The sequence below is a fragment of the Bactrocera dorsalis genome, unplaced genomic scaffold (assembly GCF_023373825.1).
Source record: "Bactrocera dorsalis isolate Fly_Bdor unplaced genomic scaffold, ASM2337382v1 BdCtg228, whole genome shotgun sequence".
NCBI lineage: Eukaryota > Metazoa > Arthropoda > Insecta > Diptera > Tephritidae > Bactrocera > Bactrocera dorsalis.
In genome coordinates, this window is record NW_026038279.1 from 14,667 (window position 1) to 35,100 (window position 20,434).

General features: G+C 37.5%; 3 protein-coding genes across 6 annotated transcripts; 2 read left to right on the forward strand and 1 right to left on the reverse strand.

The window, feature by feature from the left end:
- Nucleotides 1-861: 861 nt before the first annotated feature.
- LOC105233587 (clavesin-2) lies at nt 862-15,457 on the forward strand. 4 transcript variants are annotated; one of them, XM_011215706.4, is made up of 3 exons: nt 862-1,020; nt 6,987-7,597; nt 14,853-15,457. In XM_011215706.4, the coding sequence occupies exons 2-3, from the start codon at nt 6,995-6,997 to the stop codon at nt 15,243-15,245; spliced, it is 996 nt and encodes a 331-aa protein (XP_011214008.1). In that variant the 5' UTR covers nt 862-1,020; nt 6,987-6,994; the 3' UTR covers nt 15,246-15,457. The 4 variants fall into 4 exon arrangements, with proteins under 4 accessions (XP_011214008.1, XP_019848496.1, XP_019848497.1 ...); XM_019992937.3 differs by having other exon boundaries at nt 865-1,059; XM_019992938.3 differs by lacking the exon at nt 862-1,020 and adding an exon at nt 1,280-1,426.
- Nucleotides 15,458-16,151: 694 nt separating this feature from the next.
- On the reverse strand, nt 16,152-17,389 carry LOC105233586 (proteasome subunit alpha type-1). Its single transcript, XM_011215705.4, has 3 exons — nt 17,233-17,389; nt 16,541-17,176; nt 16,152-16,470 (listed from the first exon to the last, which is right to left on the reverse strand). Exons 1-3 carry the CDS (start codon nt 17,233-17,235, stop codon nt 16,261-16,263), a joined length of 849 nt encoding a protein of 282 aa, XP_011214007.1. The 5' UTR covers nt 17,236-17,389; the 3' UTR covers nt 16,152-16,260.
- A 603-nt stretch (nt 17,390-17,992) lies between these two features.
- Nucleotides 17,993-20,244, forward strand: LOC125780217 (calcineurin-binding protein cabin-1-like; the record flags this gene model as incomplete). The annotated part of the gene is given in 5 exon segments (XM_049462042.1): nt 17,993-18,222; nt 18,293-18,406; nt 18,835-18,954; nt 19,021-20,018; nt 20,091-20,244. Coding segments are annotated over 5 exon segments (1,464 nt in total), but the record flags the coding sequence as incomplete, so codon positions are not given.
- Between the last annotated feature and the right edge of the window lie 190 nt (nt 20,245-20,434).

The following is a 20,434-nucleotide window of genomic DNA, read 5'->3' on the forward strand; positions in this document are numbered from 1 at the left end:
AGATGATGAAATTAATGTTTCGTTATCCTACTACAGGAATTCGCGGAAAGCAATAATAAAACAGCGGCATACAACAATCCCGCTCCCGTACTTCGTTAGCAAGAACTCTGTTCAACTCCAAACAGACGAATCGGATGAGGCAGTTTATGAATTGTTACGTACATATATAGAACAAGGAAATTACAATAAAGTGGATCCATGAACTGTATCGACTATAAGGGCATTAATGGAGCACAAAATCTGCGCTCTAAAAGCTTTTGGAAAGTTATCAGCTGGTTTTGGTAGAGGAAGGTCTCTACTGCATTAGGAAAGCTGAGTGGAGAAGGACTATACTCTTGCATGAAAACCAACCTGCCTGGCAAAGGAACGACTGGTAGGGGATTTCAACGCTTAAACGGAACAGATATATTTCTATTCTTCAAACCTTTCCTTCTTGAGTTTCAGCTTCATATTCGATCTTGAAGACTCTACAGTTTGCTTAAATAATAATTTTCAGTGTACAGGTGATTTCCGAAATAATTTGTATGCGTTGTCAGTTATAGCAGTTATCAGTCATTATCAATATCTCTCAGAGTTTTGGCGCTCTTATGCACTTTCGGAAGTAGATAGACGCTCTGTATCTTTAAACCAAGCGACGCTCTCAGCCACTACAAATGGGTATATGAACCCAATACGGGCACCAACACACACATACTTGCATACTCACGAGTAAATCAACCTATATATGTATGTATGTGAAGCGTCTATGGAGACTATAGCCAACTAACTAAGCCCAAAAAAAAAGAGCTTCGACGCTGGCATTTTGTGAGAACCTCCTCAATACCTGTCCACCAACTCAGCATTTACTGGCTTTGGGTGGGTATTAAAGCGGCGGCACTAGCGGAAAAAGCAGTTTCAACATTTTGCTTAGTACGGCAACAGCGTCGCGGCGAGTATACCATACGTGTGTTAACGTGCGCGCCAAGAGCAACAAAGCGTTTCCAACCGACAAAGCAACAACAACAACAAGAAGACTATGTAGTGAGTTGTATGCGAAAGCCATAAACACGTTTAAGCCAGGTATATTATTAGTCATCCGTTGAAAACAGACAGCGCGCACATACACACACACACACACATACAAAAGGAATTGTACTAGATATCGTAGATCGCAAATAAGCGTACGTTTTCTTTGTGGTCAATTATAAAATGTGTAAATAGAATACAATACGATAAATTCGATGTAACATATGTGCATAACAGAAAATAAATACTTGTAAATAATATATAATTATATATATATAATATAAATAATATATATGTATATACATATAATCGTGCAATATAATCTTGTCTGAAAGATTTTACAAAACGCAAGCGCATTGCATTTAGAACAGGAAACAATAGCTGTTGCATAAAAAACAACACAGCGCACACATAACTGGATGTGAGTTTCAAATTTTGTTCGCTTGTGTTCAGCTATCAGTGAGTGTATCGGGTAGCATTACTTTGCACATAACTAAATTCGACTAGGCGGCATATGTACTTATATCGCTACAAAACCCCTTTGATTGATCGGAAACACCAAAATATAATAAGCAACAGCAAAACAAAAAAAAAATAACAAAAGCAACAGCAACAACATGTGATACATAAAGTAAAAAAAATAAATCAAATAATATTGCGTGAACTTCATTTTTATCAAGTATAGATATAGAATAAATACTGCGTGTCATCAATTTTTTGTTTTTGATTTATGGCTTATATGTGTAGGTGTGTGCATATGTGTTTGTTAACTTCTATATACAATACATAAATTCATGATTTATATATGAAAATACTCGCAAAACTGTAACGCGCTGCTTTTGAACTTGTGTGTTGCATGAATTCTTACACTGCTTGTAATTAGTATGTGTACCAACAATGTTGTGCTATTTTTAAAAATCAGTTTAATTAACAAAAAGTCTTCGGTACAGCAGTCCTTGCCTTCAATATGTGCACGATCAGAGTTTGATTAAACGACAAAAAATTAAAAAAAAAAATTAAAAAAAAAAAAAACAAACAACAAAACCCCTTCAAGTGCTTAATTGATTTTTAAACAAGCGGTCATAATTTACTGATATACAAACTAATGGTTTAGTGGAAGTGGGTCGGTCTACAAAAGCAAATATAAATCTCAATAATATTATATTTCATATGCATATCTATAAAATATAATATTAATATACTATGAGTAAAAGGCACTTAAAGCTAAAATTAGTCATATAAAACAGCAAGTAAACTGAAAGCCACAGTTTATGACAATTTGAAATATGCCGTTAAGACATTTTGTTATACATTTATGTACATAAGTACACACATATACATATGTATGTTATTAAACATAAAAGCAGTGTCTTGCTACACTATATTAAACTGAAAATGAAATTAATTATGACATTTTGCACGTAAATAAGGGCATACATATACATACATATGTATGTAGATATGTATTAGAAGTTGTGGAGTTGACTGGAAACTGTTGAAAACACAACATAAAAATAAAACAAGAAAAGACGTTAAATTCGGCTGTACCAAAGCTTAATACCCTACACAAGTGCATTTCTTATAGAATAAAATGTTATTAAAAGATCTTTCTTCTTGATTTTGTGCGGCTAGTTTGTATGGCAACCATATGCTATAGTGGGTCGATTTGAACAATATGTTCGGATATTGTACCATTGTCTTGAGTAATAAACCATACCAAATCTCGTGACGATATTTTGTCAAATTAAAAAGTTTTTCATATAAAGACTTGATTTTAATCGGCTAGTTTGTATAGCAGCTATATGCTATAATTGTCCGATATACACAATATGTTCGGAGATTGTAACATTAACTTATGCTAAAATCTATGCAAAATTTCATGAAGATATCTTTTGCGAATAAGAATAAGCTACATGCAAGAGAGTGAATCTAATTGATCAGTGGTCCGATATCAGCGGTTACAGCCAGACCCCCACCAGATGTAAAACACTTATGCCAACGATTGTAAAGTCCAGGAACAAGAAAACAAGAAAAATTCACACAGCGCCAAATCTCGTGAATACGGTGGTTGAATGATGGTATTCATTGCGTTTTTTTGGCTCTAAATTCGTTCACAATCGTGGCTCGATGCGATGAGGCATTATCATCGTGCAAAATCCATGGATTGTTCTACCACAATTCCAGACGTTTTCGATGGATGCTCTCACGCACGTCCAAATAGAACTCCTCATTGACCGCCTGTCCCGTAACAAATTCATAAAGCAGCAAATCACGAATATCGAGAAAAAACCATAAGCAACATCTTTAATTTTGAGCGCCTGTGGCTTATTCTTTTTTGGTTTCGGCTCGTTTTTTCCCTCCATTCCGATGATTGTTGGCTTGTTTGCATTATTCGGCAATTTTAATGCACTCCATGAATGTGGAATCGAAATTCCCACGTTCAAGCATGTTTAAAGAGACGTGTTTACGGTACTCTTTTTGAAAAAAAATTCAGTATTATAGGGACGAGTCGAGAAAGAACTCGTTTCATACCCAAAATATCCACCAAAATCAGTCGAACGGGCTCGCAAGAGATGTCGATCTCTTGCCATGTCTCTAACACTTGCTTTTCAAGCACCATATCTTTCACTAATATATTTATTTAATTTTATACACATTTGAATCAGTTGAAGAAGTCGAATGTCGTCCAAAACAGTGTCTTCAAAGATCTATCGACCGTTTTTGAAAGCTTTGTACCACTCCTAGGCTTTTGTTTTTGATAAAACTGAATCACAGTAAGCCTTTTCCAACATTAGCAACGATTTCGCATACGAAATTTGATTAGAAATACAAAATTTGAGACATATACTGAGGTGCACCCACTTAAGCAGTTGCTGTAAACGAACTGGTTGACAGATCGCGCTCATATTAAGGACAGGCCTACCAACTTAGCAAAATACATCTTTTTGAAATATTATTTACCCGGAGAAATAGAATTACAATTTCCAGGTATTTTTTGCCACAATATATGGCTCGACCAAGTTAATAAATTAACCGAGGGTGTCAATTATGTCGAGTGCATTGTTAATAAATTGATTAATGCCAAGAACATTTGATTATGGTATCAAATAGTATATCTGGTTTAGCAGTATAATCCTCCAATTGTGATTTTGACAGTCATTACAACCTATCACAGCAACTCAAGAGGTTACATTAAACACATCATTTATAGGGCAACATTACAAGTTGATAGCGGATCTTCAAGTATATAAAAGTATTTAAAAATGTGCCCCTGTCCTACCAACTATTAACAAAATCTACTATCCGTGGGGGCTCCGGGATATGCATTCGACTAAACAAACTGATTGATTGCACTCGGAATTGCATTTTCATTATGGTATCAAGTACTAGATCTGGTTTAGCAAAATAATCCTCCAAGTGTGATTTTGACAAGTCATTACGACTTATTACAGCTACTCGGAATTGCATTTTCATTATGGTATCAAATACTAGATCTGGCTTAGCAAAATAATCCTCCAAATGTGATTTTGACAAGTCATTACAACTTATTACAGCTACTCAAGAGGCACATCTTATCGGCCATCATTACAAATTGATAGCGAAGCTCCAAGTATATAAATCAAAACTAAATCTACTGCGTATCCGCGGGAGATCCAGTCTCCAATGCCCTGGGATATGTAATAAATTGATTAATTCCTAGAGCATTTCCACTGTAGTATCAAATACTAGATCTGGTTCAGCAAAATCAGGTCAATTGTAATTTTGACAAGTTTATCACACCAATTCAAGAGGCTACTTTAAGCACTTCAATTATCGGTCATCATTACAAATTGATAGCGAATCTTCACTTATCTATATGTATACAAATAAATTTAAACATGAAACAAACTGCACGCCAAACTGTAACCAAAATCGACCGTTCATCCGTGGGAACTCCATTTTCCAATACCTCTGGCATATGCCTTCGGCTATAGCTGTGACCTGCGTAATATTGACTTAAAGACCCACGGCTTACACAAGATCTATATTTACTGCGTTCAATTTTTGTCAGATCAAACCATTTATAATAATCATGAGAACCAAATCTCTTTTCAAAAATGTACACACCAATGATGTCACCTGTCCTTGACTAATTTGCGTTGTGGATGCATTGTCACGTGGTATACTTGTGACGTCTAACAAAATCAGTGTTTTTTTAAATAAAATTCTAACAATTTGACATGACAGTGACTAAATAGTAAACACAGATAAGAATGACTCCGTCAAAGCAGCATGACCGGCGAAGACCACGAACAACTTCCGCTCCACTAGCAATGCCTTGTTCATAACATGGTAATCATATTTGTTAAATTTTATCTAACCTACCGATACCAAGTAGGACATATTTTACGTATGTACATATATAGTTGTATATATTCTACTTTCTGCTGCTATGAGGCGATAGTGGGAACCTTGAAAATCGCATACGGGAGCAGAGAAATTCGTGTGGTGTTCCCTCGTTATGACTTTTTTATATTTATTTTGATTGGTCCTTTTTTATGGCTGCTATAAGTTATACTATGATTATCCGATCTGAACATTTTGTTCTGAGATTGTGCCAGTGCTTTGAACGACAATCCATGAAAGTTTTGTGAAGAGATCTCGTCAAATAAAAAAGTTTCCCATACAAGGGCCTAATTTTAAATGGTCAGCTTGTATGACAGCTATATCCAATAGTGGTAGGATATCGGCGATTCCGTCAAATGAGCAGCTTCTTGGGAGGAAAGGACGTGTGCAAAATTTTAGATCAATATCTCAAGAACTACATATTCGTTCGTGTATAAACAGAAAGACGAACAGACAGCAAACCTTTTTCTTCCTCTTCTTCTGTATTGGCGTATGCACCGCTTACGTGGTTATAGTCGAGTTTACAACAGCGCGCCAGTCGTCCTTCCTTTTATCTGCTTGGTGTCATTGGGATATTCCAAGTGTAGGTCATTCTTCACCTGGTCTTTCCAACGGAAAGGGGTCTTTCTCTACCTCTGCTTCCCCCGGCGGGTACTGCATGACATTGTATAAGCTGGAATATTTTCATTCATTCGATAAACATGACCTAGCCAGCATAGCCTCTGCCTGTGAACTATGTCAATGTCGTCGTATGTCTCGTACAGCTCATCCTTTCATCGACTGCGATATTCGCCGTTACCAATACGCAAAGGAACATAAACCTTCTGCAGAATCTTTCGCTCAAAAACTCATAACGCGGCCTCATCAGATGTTGTCATCGTGCATGCCTCTCCTCGATATATCAGGACGGCGATGATGAGTAACTTATAAGGTTTGTTCTTTGTTCGTAGAGAAAGGTTTCTACTTCTCAGTTGCCTACTCAGTCCGAAATAGCACTTGTTGGCGAGTTGTTGGAGCCATATGTAGAAGATCACGCAAGTGAGGAAAGTTCTCTGAGTGCCATTGACTTGGAAGTGACCGCAAAAGATTCTTTTACATACGGCTCAGACAGCTCACGACATCCGGTCTTAGACCAAGTATCCTCTGGGTAGCCAAAAAACATCTGTTTGAAGGCGAGCCAAAGTGTGCTGGGTTTTGGACTCGCCACATAAAAAAATACCTTCAATGAAAAGAAGAAAACAGCCATCTCTCTCTCTCTCTCTCTCTCTTTCTCATAATCGGAGAGCGGAGTCAACACAATCCTAGAAAACTACAAAATGCTGCTTACCAGAATTGGCTACCTTTTGGCTCTTAGCGAAATATACCATCTCTTATTCATGTACCATGTCTCGATTGAGCCTACAAAAAATTACTGAAATACCGTCTCGTTCAAAGAATATTATTAGAAAGAATTATGCTTTATAGTCGACAAAAAATGTCTACTACAAAAGTAAACCAGCACAATATTTTAAGAATATAAGTCCCGTTCAGTTTTGATTTCTATCATATGAAAAAATCAGTTATACGAGTATTAATTTATATTTCTTTGATTTTAGAACACAAAATGACCGAGTTTATCGAGATACACATACAGAAGAATCTTAATCACCGCCTCCCACGAAGCATCGATAGCCGACAGGAGATCTTTGGCACTAGCGATGCACGCGACAGACATAGAAAGCTGGACTTATTTCGCGACATGATCGGTGCCAGTGTTAATTTGGCGTTACGCGACAAATCCTGTTGTATGGATACAAATTTCTTAAATCGTTTCCTATACGCAAAGAAATTCGATTGCGTAGCAGCTTTAGACTTACTCATCAAATATTTTTTATTCAAAGAGAATAATAAGCATATTTTACAAAAACTCAGTATTTTCGATGAAAACATACAAGCTTCCTTGCGGGATGGCAACCCATCCGTATTAAAGCAACGCGATCGTAAGGGGCGTAAAGTCATAACGTTCGCCGCTGCCAATTGGGATACAACTAAATATAGCATGGAGGATGTGTTCCGGGCGTTACTGCTGTCATTGGACAAATTGCTGGAGAATGTGGAGAATCAGGCATTGGGATTTGTGGTGATTGTGGATTGGACGAACTTCACGTATAAGCAATCGAAGCATATCTCAGCTAAAACGCTTAAGTTGATGATTGAATGTTTGCAGGTGAGTAAATGATAAATATTAATTTTGAAATGGGATAATCAGTTTGAGGAAAAAAAAATCACACAGTTGAAGAGGTCGAAGATCGTTCAGAACGAGGCATGTCCTCAACGATCTCTCGACCTTTTTTTCAATGACAACAACAATAACGCAATAAAACAATCGCAAATCCCAATTAAATGAATACGATAGGAGCATAAGTTTCACACCATACATGGTAGGAGAGAGCATCATTGGAACCGCTCATTGGGCGATGGGCATGCCACATCAAACCGTTAGGCGACATCCTACATGTATCTCAGGAGCGGCAAGACCATCACTAACTGACGGTATTACATTACAATGCAAAAATGGGCGAAATTAGCCTACCCACGCCTACTTCCCATATAACACCAATTTATATCACAATTTTAAATTCCTTTTCCACTACAAAAATCAAGAATCAATTAATCTAATAATTCCTGGAAGGCATTCTCCGGAATAGCCTTGAGAGCCGAGGTGCATTCTGCTTGAATCCCCTATCATCGGCCTTTTCAGGCAAGGAAACCAAAAATTCCGAGCGGCCACATCTGGGCTGTAGGGCGGCTGCGAAAGTATTGGGATGCCGGCCTTGGTTAAGTAACTGTTCACAAGAAAGGCAGTATGAGCCGATTGACACTTCGTTTGAGTCTCTTGAGGACTTCCACGTAAATCTTGATGGTTTGTCCAGGAGGACAACCTACCTTACCTTTAATGTCAAAAAAGACAATGAGCATTATTTTCACTTTGGACTTGCTCATTCTTCCCTTCTTCATCAGCGACCTCTTCCCAGCCCTCCAAAAAGGCCTGGTGCCACCGAAACACAATACTTTTTGCTAAAGCAACATCTGGGTAATATTCACCATGCGCCAAATCTTGGAAAAGACCCGTGAAAGGAGAATCGACACACACCACCTCTTCGTCGATTTCAAAGCTGCTTTCGACAGCACGAAAAGGAGCTGCCTTTATGCCGCGATGTCTGAATTTGGTATCCCCGCAAAACTGATACGGCTGTGTAAACTGACGTTGAGCGGCACCAAAAGCTCCGTCAGGATCGGGAAGAACCTCTCCGAGCCGTTCGATACCAAACGAGGTTTCAGACAAGGCGACTCCCTATCGTGCGACTTTTTCAATCTGCTGCTGGAGAAAATAGTTCGAGCTGCAGAACTTAATCGAGCAGGTACAATCTTCTATAAGAGTGTACAGCTGCTGGCGTATGCCGATGATATTGATATCATCGGCCTCAACACCCGCGCCGTTAGTTCTGCTTTCTCCCGGCTGGACAAGGAAGCAAAACGAATGGGTCTGGCTGTGAACGAGGGCAAGACGAAATATCTCCTGTCATCAAACAAACAGTCGTCGCAGTTGCGACTTGGCACTCACGTCACTGTTGACAGTCATAACTTTGAAGTTGTAGATATTTTCATCTATCTTGGAACCAGCGTAAACACCACCAACAATGTCAGCCTACTTATCCAACGCAGGATAAGTCTTGCCAACAGGTGCTACTTCGGACTGAGTAGGCAATTGAGAAGCAAAGTCCTCTCTCGACAGACAAAAACCAAACTCTATAAGTCTCTCATAATTCCCGTCCTGCTATATGGTGCAGAGGCTTGGACGATGTCAACAGCGGATGAGTCGACGTTGCGAGTTTTCGAGAGAAAAATTCTGCGAAAGATTTATGGTCCTTTGCGCGTTGGCCACGGCGAATATCGCATTCGATGGAACGATGAGCTGTACGAGATATACGACGACATTGACATAGTTCAGCGAATTAAAAGACAGCGGCTACGCTGGCTAGGTCATGTTGTCCGGATGGATGAAAACACTCCAGCTCTGAAAGTATTCGACGCAGTACCCGCCGGGGGAAGCAGAGGAAGAGGAAGACCTCCACTCCGTTGGAAGGACCAAGTGGAGAAGGACCTGGCTTCGCTTGGAATATCCAATTGGCGCCACGTAGCGAAAAGAAGAAACGACTGGCGCGCGGTTGTTAACTCGGCTATAATCGCGTAAGCGGTGTCTACGCCAATTAGAAGAAGAAGAACATCTGGGTAAGCCTGCTTGATCATATCAAATGTCTCTGTTGCAGATTTTCCGAGTTTCACACAGAATTGAATCGCGTACCTCTGCTCTAACCAACGCTGTATTTTCGGCTTGCACCACTCACAGAAACCGTCCCGCGAATATGTTTGTCCTGACTCTCCAGGTGCTCGGAGACAACTGGCCAGTCGTTCGTTAGCAAGCAACGCCCTCTACTGAATCCAGTCGGTGCGCGAAGTTGTTTCCTGCAAATTACAAAAGTATAAAATGTGCGGTTCTGATATTACAGGTGTTTCCAATAAGCTTAATTTCGTACCTTGAACGCAAATATATTAAGATTTAGAAGGCTTACTTCAAAAAACAGTTAATTGCTCTTCTACTTATGACTCAATCTCTCGCAGCAAAAAATAGTTTGGTCCAAAATCCAGTAAAAGAAGTCATTTATGCCTCAAAGTCTTATCATAACAAACATTTTTCAGCAAATTTCATTGTTTTCCTTCTTTAATTTACGACTGCTCGGAATAATCGTTATGTACACATAGTACATACATACATACACACTAGGTATACATACATAGAGAGGAACACCCTATGACTGGGCGGCAACGTTTTTTAATTTTTGCGATATACGAATTCAAACAAAGATATAATATAGTACAAACAGTGCTTGATAAATAAATATCATATCTATAAAACATACATACATGCATTTATGTAATATGTATGTAGATATATATATATTTATTTATATATCATATAAGCATTTGTTCATGAGCAGACCAGCTACTAGGTAAATATTTGAAAAAATCTGTTTATTGCAACGGTTTGATCTTTGCAACGCAGGTGAATTTTCATACTTTATGGCGGATATGTATTTGCGTATATCCATACACACATACATACAAATACATGCAAACATTGCTTTATATTTTGGCGAATAAAGTAATTATCTATTGCAGACAGTCATTGCAAAAATTTACCACTCATTCTGATGACTCATACTTCTTAAAAACTAGACAGTCTTATAATAGAGACTGCAGGTATATTTGGAAACCAAATCAAAAACGGGGTAAAGAGTAGAGCGTCGATTTACCCTTTCTTCTTTATTGACATAGACACTGCTTACGCGGTTATAGCCGAGTTTACAACCAGTCGTACTTTCTTTTCGCTGTTTGGCGCCAATTTGATATGCCAAATGTAGCCAGGTCCTTTTCCACCTGGTCTTTCCAACGGAGTGGAGGTTTTCCTCTTCTTCTGCTTCTCCTGGCGGGTAAGGCGTCGAATACTCTCAGAGCTGGAGTGTTTTCATCCATTCAGACGCCATAACCCAGCTAGCGTAACCGCTGCCTCTTAATTCGCTGAACTATGTCAATGTCGTCGTATATCTTATACAGCTCAACGTTCCAACAACTGCGGCATTGCCCGTGGCCAATGCGCAAACGACCATAAATCTTTCGCAAAAGCTTTCTCTCGAAAACTCGTAACAGCGACTCATTACCTATTGTAATCATCCATACCTCAGCCATATAGCAGGACGGGAATAAAGAGGGACTTTACTTTTCAATTGCCTACTCAGTCCGAAGTAGCACCTGTTGGCAAAAGTTAGTTTGCGTTGGATTTCGAGACTGACGTTATTGTTGGTGTAAATGCTGGTTCCAAGATATACGAAATTATCTACAATTTCGAAGTTATGACTGTGAAGTCACGAGTGCGACAACTGTATGTTTGATAACAGGAAATATTTCGTCTTGACCTCGTTCACTACCAGACCCATTTGCTTCGCTTCCTTATCCAGTCTGGAGAAAGCAAAACTAACGTTAAGGTTACTTAGGTCAATGATATCAATATCATCTGCATACGCCAGCAGCTGTATCCACTTATAGAAGATTCTACCTTCTCTAATCAGATCTGCAGTTCGAATTATTTTCAGCAGGAGTGTATTGAAGAAGTCCATGATAGGGAGTCGCCTAGTCTGAAACCTTGTTTGGCATCGAACGGCGTTGAGGTCCTTCACGATCCTGACGGACCTTTTGGTATTGCCCAACGTCAGTTTACACAACCGTATTAGTTTTGCAAGGATACCAAATTCAGACATAGCCTTTTCGTGCTGTTAAAAGCAGCTTTGAAATCGGTTAAGAGGTGGTGTGTGTCGATTGCATGTACCTTCAATATTCCGCTCTGCAGCTTAAATTATTTTTTCTAGGAATAGATTTAAGAAGCCACGCGCCTTGTCTGAAACCTCGTTTGGTATCGAACGGCTCGGAGAAGTCTTTCGCGACCCTGACGGAGCTTTTGATATTCCTCAATGTTAGTTTACGCAGCCGTATTCGTTTTGCGGGATACCAAATTCAAACGGAGCGGCATAAAGGCAGCTAGTTTTCATGCTGTCAAAAGCAGCTTTGAAATCGACGAAGAGGTGGTGTGTCGGTCCTCTTTTCACCGGTCTTTTCCAAGGCTTGGTGCGTTGTGATTATCTGGTCAGTTGTAGATTTCCAGGTCTAAGGCAACACTGAAAAGGTCCAATCAGTTTGTTGACAGTGGGGTTTAATCTTTCAAAAAATACGCTCGATAGAACATTATATGTGATGTTGAAGAGGCTTATCCCACGGTAGTTGGCGCAGATTGAAGGTTCTTCCTTTTTTGTGGATGGCGCAGAGCACACTTAAATTCAAATCGTCGGGCATGCTTTCGTCCGACTATATTTTACAAAGAAGCTGATGCATGCTCCTTATCAGTTCTTCGCCGCCGTGTTTGAATAGCTCGGTCTGCAATCCATCGGCCCCCGCCGCGTTGATGTTCTTCAGACGGGTAATTGCTATTCGAGTTGCTTAAAGGTCGATCAATGGAACTGGGTTCACCATCTCCTGGTGATGCGCCCATAACTCCCAAAAATATGCTATAGCAATCGAAAATAATATATATACATACTATATTGACTTACTCTTCTCGTTATATTAATAGAATGGAAAGTAATCAGACGGTATTTAAGTCGGATCAAATAGGACTCGGACTGGTCCATACAAACTGAGCACGCAAACTGAATCGATATTATTTTTTATAAACTGTTAAAACTTGTTTCTTCGTTCGTGTGAAGTTTGATTTCCATATCTCAATTGGTATGTGTTTAGCTTTGCTTAACGCAAAAGGTTTACCTGCGATTTTTACCATAGAAAGAAATAAAAAGAGTTTTTTTTTGAAATTTCATGTTTACAATGGAATCTCGTCTACGGAATCGTAGAAAATTTTGCAGAAGTGTCTTAGATAGTCTCTACTTTATACCAAACACAAGTATTTGGATGACACAAACAAAGAAAAAGTGTTTGAAAATAATCGTGTTGGCATCAGAGAGATAGCAGAAGATCTTAACATTGCTTATGGATCGATTCAACACGTTTTGGTTAATGTTTTGGGTATGAAACGTGCCAATGCTAGGCTTATAACAAAAGACAAAAACTACATCGAGTAGAGGTCGCAAAAGTGATGATTCACATTGCAGCTGAAGTCCATACATTCATCAAACGCATATTTAATGGTAACGAGACAATACAGCGTATGGCACTCCATAAATAAGCTGAAACAAAAAAATCTAATTCGGTCCAAAATCAAGGATATGCTCATCGTTTTCTTTGTTTACCGAGAGGTGATCCACGATGAATTCATTCAACAGAGTCTAACTCTTAATAAGAGTCATCGCACATACACCGTATTTGTCAGACTTGGCTTCCTGTGACTTTTTTCTACTTTCGAAATTGCAATATCTGCTGCGGCGAACCCGCCATGGATTCATAGAGGCCATTAAAAGTGATTGGATGGAGGCACTGAAGGCCATTGTAGCCAAGGCTTATAACAAGTGTATAAACAATTGCATTAACCGTTGACATACTAATGTAGTGGCACAAAAGGTACCTATTTTGGAGTCGATAATAAATATTTGTATTAAGATAAGTGGAAATGCAATTTTCGCGAATCAAAGTTGTCAGTCCGTGTAAAATTTGATCGGATGCTATTACTCTCTACGCCCAAATCGACTTTTTTTCGGGGTATTGGACCAAACCACTTTTTTGAGAATTACGAGACCGCGGTGGGTCAGTAGAGTGTGTTATTATTAATCAAAATGTTATCTAACGGTGGAAAAAAGTCAACTATTTTGACAGATCCGAACAAAATGAAACGGTCAAGTTCCATACATAACATTTTTTTTGTTTAAGGGTCAAAGGGACCTCTCACGAGAAATAATATTAATGAATATGACTATTAGGGATATTGTCAGGGATCCGCTTTCGATATTTCGGATACTTTATGTTTATTTGTTGACTTGGTTGAAAGTCTCTGCATATATTTGGTTTAGGTACCCTGAGTAGCGAATGCTAAGTATGGAAAACGAAGGGAAAAGGACTCTAAAGTATGTAAAGAATGTTCATCGTATCGAGACTTTTATATGTTTAGTGTCTTAGTTTTAGTGTTACCACCTTTTCAAGAAGCTGTTCATTTGTCGAAAGCAGTGATATTGGGCCACTAACGGATATACATACATAGTTGCCATACAAACTCCGGACGATTAGAGAATCTCTCTTGAGATCTCCGGTTGAATATTTACTCAGCTGGGCCCGCTTCCAGTCAAGAAACATCTTCCCTAGTAGTTTCTGTTGATATGTTTTGCAGAAATCAAACCTGCAGGCGTCTGCTTAAAGCGGAGCCGCTTCCAGAAACATAAGAGGTCTAACTTTAAAGACGCACTGAACGCCATGTTTGAGGTAAACCACCATCCATTGCATACTAACTCTTTTTGGGCCCAACGAAACCCACACATTTATCACGTATGCAGGGCCTACCTTTAGATGACTTCGACGACTACCAACCCGAACCTTGCCACCCAAGTGGGATGGAAATGGTAGTATGAGCCTGTTTCATTTGACAAGAATGACATATTCGGTTCAGCTCAAGTTAATCTTTTTGCTTGTTAAAAAAAAACTGTCCAAAATATATACATACATATATATAATATATACACGTAGGCAAGAAGTCTATAGTTTCTGACATAAAACTGTACTTTATAATTATTTAGTCAATATTAAGTCAGGTTCTAACGACTTTGTGACTTTTATAGCTAACATTAAACTTAAAATCTTGAATTTATTATATTATTGCAAACATTTTCATCAATTGAGCTCTCCTAATAAAAATATTTTTCTCTTTACAGGATTGTTTGCCGGCAAAATTTAAGGGCATACATTTCATTGGTCAGCCCTGGTATGTGGATGTGATGCTAAGAGTAATAAAACCCTTCCTTAATGATAAAATCAAGAGACGGCTACTGGTGCATGGCACCAATTTGAATAGCTTACATAATATGGTCAGCAAAGACATTTTACCACCCGATTTGGGTGGCGAAGGTCCGACAATTAATACTTTGGACTGGTATCATTATCTGTTGGAGTCAAGCCAAAACTCGGAATTGAGAAAGACCTACAGACTTATTGAAGCGACGGTATATTCAAAAACGGCGGACTGGCAGAAACCTGTAACAATTCCAAATGGAACGCAAAAAATCGAATCGAATGGAAACTTAATTAATATTAAACAAATCTCATGACAATGTAGACTTTTAGTTTTTATAATAAATACTTTTAGTAATGCACCTCACTTTGTGTTAAAATGTGAATGTATTTGTAGAACTTAGCATTTATCCTTATGTTTTGTATGGTTTTATTATTTTTTGTCCTAATCATATTATTTGTAGACTTTTTAGTTTAAGAGTGAATTGTTCTCGGCAATACAATGACTTATGTTTTGAATGCACAAATATTTTACTTTATTTTATTTGAAAAAAATGTCACCTATAAATACTTAAGTTCGTTAATTAATTTGCACATAGTACATTTTCTTTATAAAAACATGACAGGTTTTGATAAATCTCTAAAAACAACCAAACAGTTGAGTTGTCACTTCAGCAGATTTTACAAAACAGTTTTGAGAAATGTTCACCATTCCACAACATACATATCGCTCATTTGCTGCAAGACCGGCATAAATCAAAAAACGTGATTTTTGAGTTAATGCTGCTGAATTGTTCGTTATATCATACTTCATGTTGAGTGAAAAATTCGTATGAATACCTCTCATATGCTCCGCTTGAGAAGAGGTGTAAGGTTGGAGTCACCGTGTAAGGTTGTAGTCAGTTGAAAACTTTAAACGCGTTTTCTGGAGAATCGATTTTTTTGACTTATGCCGGTCTTGCAGCAAATGAGCGATATCTATGTTAATAGCCCTACACTACAATAACATTTTTTCATGAATTTACTCCTCAGTCAAGATACATATAATCATACAAAATCCGGAAACTTCTCGCTTTTTTAACCTAAACTCCAAGCCACAGACGGAGCAGATAGTTTTCGCTTCGATTTTTTCGCCCATTAAATACGCAGGCACAAACACTAAATAATTCATTCCCGCAATTTTACCCTTCTGCCATGGAAATGCTTTAAATGAAACGCAAAACTTCCGGACATTTAAAAATTACAGAGCTTACAGCATTCCACAAAATTAAATTTTCTTTTATTATTAATATTATTTAACTGAAATGCACCGACAACATGTACAATTATGTTTTAGCGCTCCATTGTTCCTACAAGCACTTGTGGATCTGGTGGCGCATCGCCAGGTTTGTCTTCATCATCATCACCACCCGTAGATGGTACATCATCGCTAGGTGCTGGTGGTGCTGGCAGTTTTTTCGCCATGTCTAAATATTTCTTGCTTTCAACGTCATCCAAAATCTTAAATGGTTGATCCTTGCCCACAATTGCAATTGAAATGTTCTAAATTAATGAACAAATATAAATAAAATTAGGCACTTTATACGACGAATTTATATATTGTGAAATTTACCAGCAGTGGCGACTCGCTGTCTTCGTCATTGGGCAGTGAACCACGTATAGCTTGTATGCCGTGACAAATTAATTCGTCTTTTGTGCAAACGAAATCACGACCTTTCGAACTTATGTTACGCTCCAAATATGTGCGCGCACTTTGTGACCGCGATCCAATTGACATCGCCTTACAATTGAAAAAGTTTGCTGAAGGATCTACTTGGAATATATGTGGACCTCTTTCGTCATAGCCGGCTACTAAAAGGCCCACACCGTATGGACGACGATCATAACGTTGTGTGGTTACTTGCATTTTGTTGCCAAGATTCGAAATGAGACGTGATACCGGATATCTGGCACCATAAGCATACTTGTAATTTAAACATTCCGTACGTAAATAATTACTCAGTACGCGTGCATCAGCTGTAATGCCAGCTATGGATATGCCCAAATGATCATCAATTGGTATAATTTTACGCTGGGATGAAGAAAGCTCAGAAGCGGCACGACGCAAAGCAACCAACACAGCATAGTCCGAGTTTTTCAAGCCAACTGTGGCCGAACCAAGTTTTACTGCCTCCATGGCGTATTCTACTTGATGTAGTCGTCCCTGCGGACTCCACACAGTAACATCACTGTCATATTGGTTTCGAAACTGTAAACATAATTAAATTTTATTTAATTGTACACTATTTTCAAGTACTTTCTTACCATTTTTGTTAATACAGAAAACTTCTACAATGATTCGGCAAATAGTAAATGACAATGCTTGTCGCCAATTCAGTATGAATAATAAACTCGCTTAATTAATTATTATATGGAGAGAAAGAATAACACAGGGTGACTAAAAACGGATCAGTACTGCCAGACTATTATGCATTTAAATTAAATTTACCACTAAATTTTGTTTAAACAACTTGATATTCCTTTAAATATTTAATTTAATATTTTTATTAAGTTTTAAATTATGATAATATATTAAAAATTAAAAGAAATTTGGAAGTCTGTCATATCATATTGATATAAATCTGCAGATTCCTTCTTGATAACAATTTAAACAAAGTTAATATTTCACGAAGTGAATTTCTTCGATGTATATATTCTCTCCATTATAAGTCGTCTGTCTATAACCTTCAAATTACCGGCAAATTATTGTTATTGTTCTTGTAGGGTATATAGCCAGGGAACGTATATGTATGTTTTTTTACGATATTTGAAAAAATCTTACGATCTTTGGAAAAACTGACTATAACAGAGTGATATAAAGAAATAGCTTTTTTACATAAATATAATTTCTTTTTTTATGAATATGATGTGAAATGCACTTCATTTCGTCAAGCTAATTTGAATAGCATTAAAAAATGTTAATTTATATTTATTAAATTAATATAAAATTAAAATCCTTATTTTGATAAAAATTAATCGATTAGTTATCGTTTAGACTATCATTTATAATGCCGGTTAAATACTTTGATATCAACTGTTCACATCGCTAATATGCGAAAGTTTCGTGTTATATATGGTGTCGTTTTATAAATATTGTTTGCGATTCGCATTAAATAACGCGAATGCAGTGATATAAGTCAAAACATTTGCTGTGGCAGAGTAACAAAAGATAAAGTAATGATTAGAATAGTTGCACTTAACGAAGAATGCAATGAAGAGCCCGAAGATCAAATTGTGGTTACAAAGGAAGCGCAGGTAACATTTTTGTGTTTGTTTATTATTAATGCTGTTGTGTTTAACTTTTAAAAAACTTTGTTTATTGCAGGAAGCAATTGCAGAAGCCGAATATTTAAAGGCAATAAACTTAAAATGGAAGGGAGATGTAAAGTCGGCACTTTCTTTGTTAAGTCAGCTGTTGGAAACTCAAGTGCTCAATGAGGTTTGCATAAATGTTTACTCTTTTTAATGTTTGTAAAATTGAACATTTAAAAAATATATTTCGTGTAACTAGAGGGGCCGTTCACAATGTATAATACTATTGCCAATTTTTAATGACACTAATATAACTAATCTAAGCGTGCTTGTGTTTCTTGTGAAACCCCAAACGGATAGTGAATATTATATTGTACACTAATTTTAACTAGAAATAATTAAAATTTAGTTCACGTACTAAATACCATTAGTTAAGCGGTCAATTAATTTTCCAACAAATTTGTAACATCTAGAAAGAAATGTCGGACATTCTGAGTGATCAAAATCAAATTCTTTATATATAGAAACTTTTTTGTCTTTAAAGGGTTTTATAACTCCGGGTTTTTCTTATTTTGTATTTATTTAGACGACTTCTAATATCAATACATTTTCTAGCTTCTTGAGGAAGATCCAAACGGAAAGTTACGTACAATTCGATACAATTGTCATAAAAATATTGCTTTCATATACGAGGAGAAAGATGAGAATGACCTGGCTTTGGAGCATTACATAATGGTATATCCTGCAAAATTTATAATATAACTTAAACCAATGTTTTAACGTAAAACATAATTCTTTTAGGCCACACAATTAGATGACACAGATGTACACACCATGCATCGCTTTGGTCAACTGGCACTAAAGCTTAACGCAATAGAGTTGGCCGAGTTCGCCTTTGAGCGTTGCCTACGTTGTAATGCAAAACATTGGAGTGCCGCTGATGGAATGTTACGCACGCTATGTGAGAATCATAATATAATCGGCGCATATGGCTACGCTTTGAAATTATACACCAGAGATCCCACCTATGAACGCGCTGCCAAAATTTTATACGAAATATCTGATACTTTTAAATCATCTATGCCGCTTTGTGAAGATATGTATGGACCAATACCGAAGAGTTTGAAACCCCGCTCTACGTGGACAAAAGAGAGCGCTTTCCCGCGTAACTACCGCAACGATGATTCAAAAACGGATACCACAAATTTTACACTGCCTGATGAAATTGTGCAAAAGATCTGTGTTAAAGAATTAAATTGGGTCACTGTAGGACAGTATATAGTGGCTTTATATCAGTATATGCAAGAAAATGGCAGAATATTAATTAAGTTATTAAGTTTAAAAGATATATTGGCTGATAGCAATAATACGTGTAAAATCGAAAATGTTACACAGCCAGAGAGTTGTGTACAAACCGAAATAAGCGCTGCATCCAGTAGTAATTCCAATGATAACATGGAAGTAGTACCAGATACAGAGTTGAGTAGCACTAATATAACGAATGTGGCTCCAGCAGAGTCCAACGTTAACAATACACCACCAACAAGTGATGCAGAGCAAACGAAGAAAGTATCGGAAAATTCACCAGACGAAGCGGATAGTTATGAGAAATCTTCTAACAATTCCGAATCTAATAAGCCCAAACCACGTAGACGCTGCAGTGATTTACATTTTCTAGAGCAATGGGGTTGGCACAAAAATCGACGTTATAATTCACGAAAAAAAGTCACAACAGATCGTGTCGAAGTGGATACTTCGTTAAAGGGCATACTAAGAAAGATTTTCGCCAAATATGCGAGGTAAGCTATTACTACCGCTGAAATATACGGACATACATTTTTTATTTACATACATAATTTTTAATTTTTTAGTGTTAACTTGGATGCAGAGTGGCCTTTTGGTACTGTTAACAACAATGAAAAAATTAGCGAGGAAAAATGCAAAACTTGCAGTGAAATAATGTCAAATGAGACGTTTCAGGAAATAACGCGTGAAGCTTTTAATGAGTTTATTGCGAAAATTGAGGTAAAACGAAAGAAGCTAATAGTGATTTATTTTTATAAAGATTTGTTGTGTATATACATATGTAGGAGTAATAATGCCCTGAACAATGTATATTAAATTTAGCACGAAGTTTGTAATACCCGGAAGACTACGTAGGAGAAACTATAAAGTGTGCATATAAATGATCAGCGGGTCGATTTAGCTATTTCCG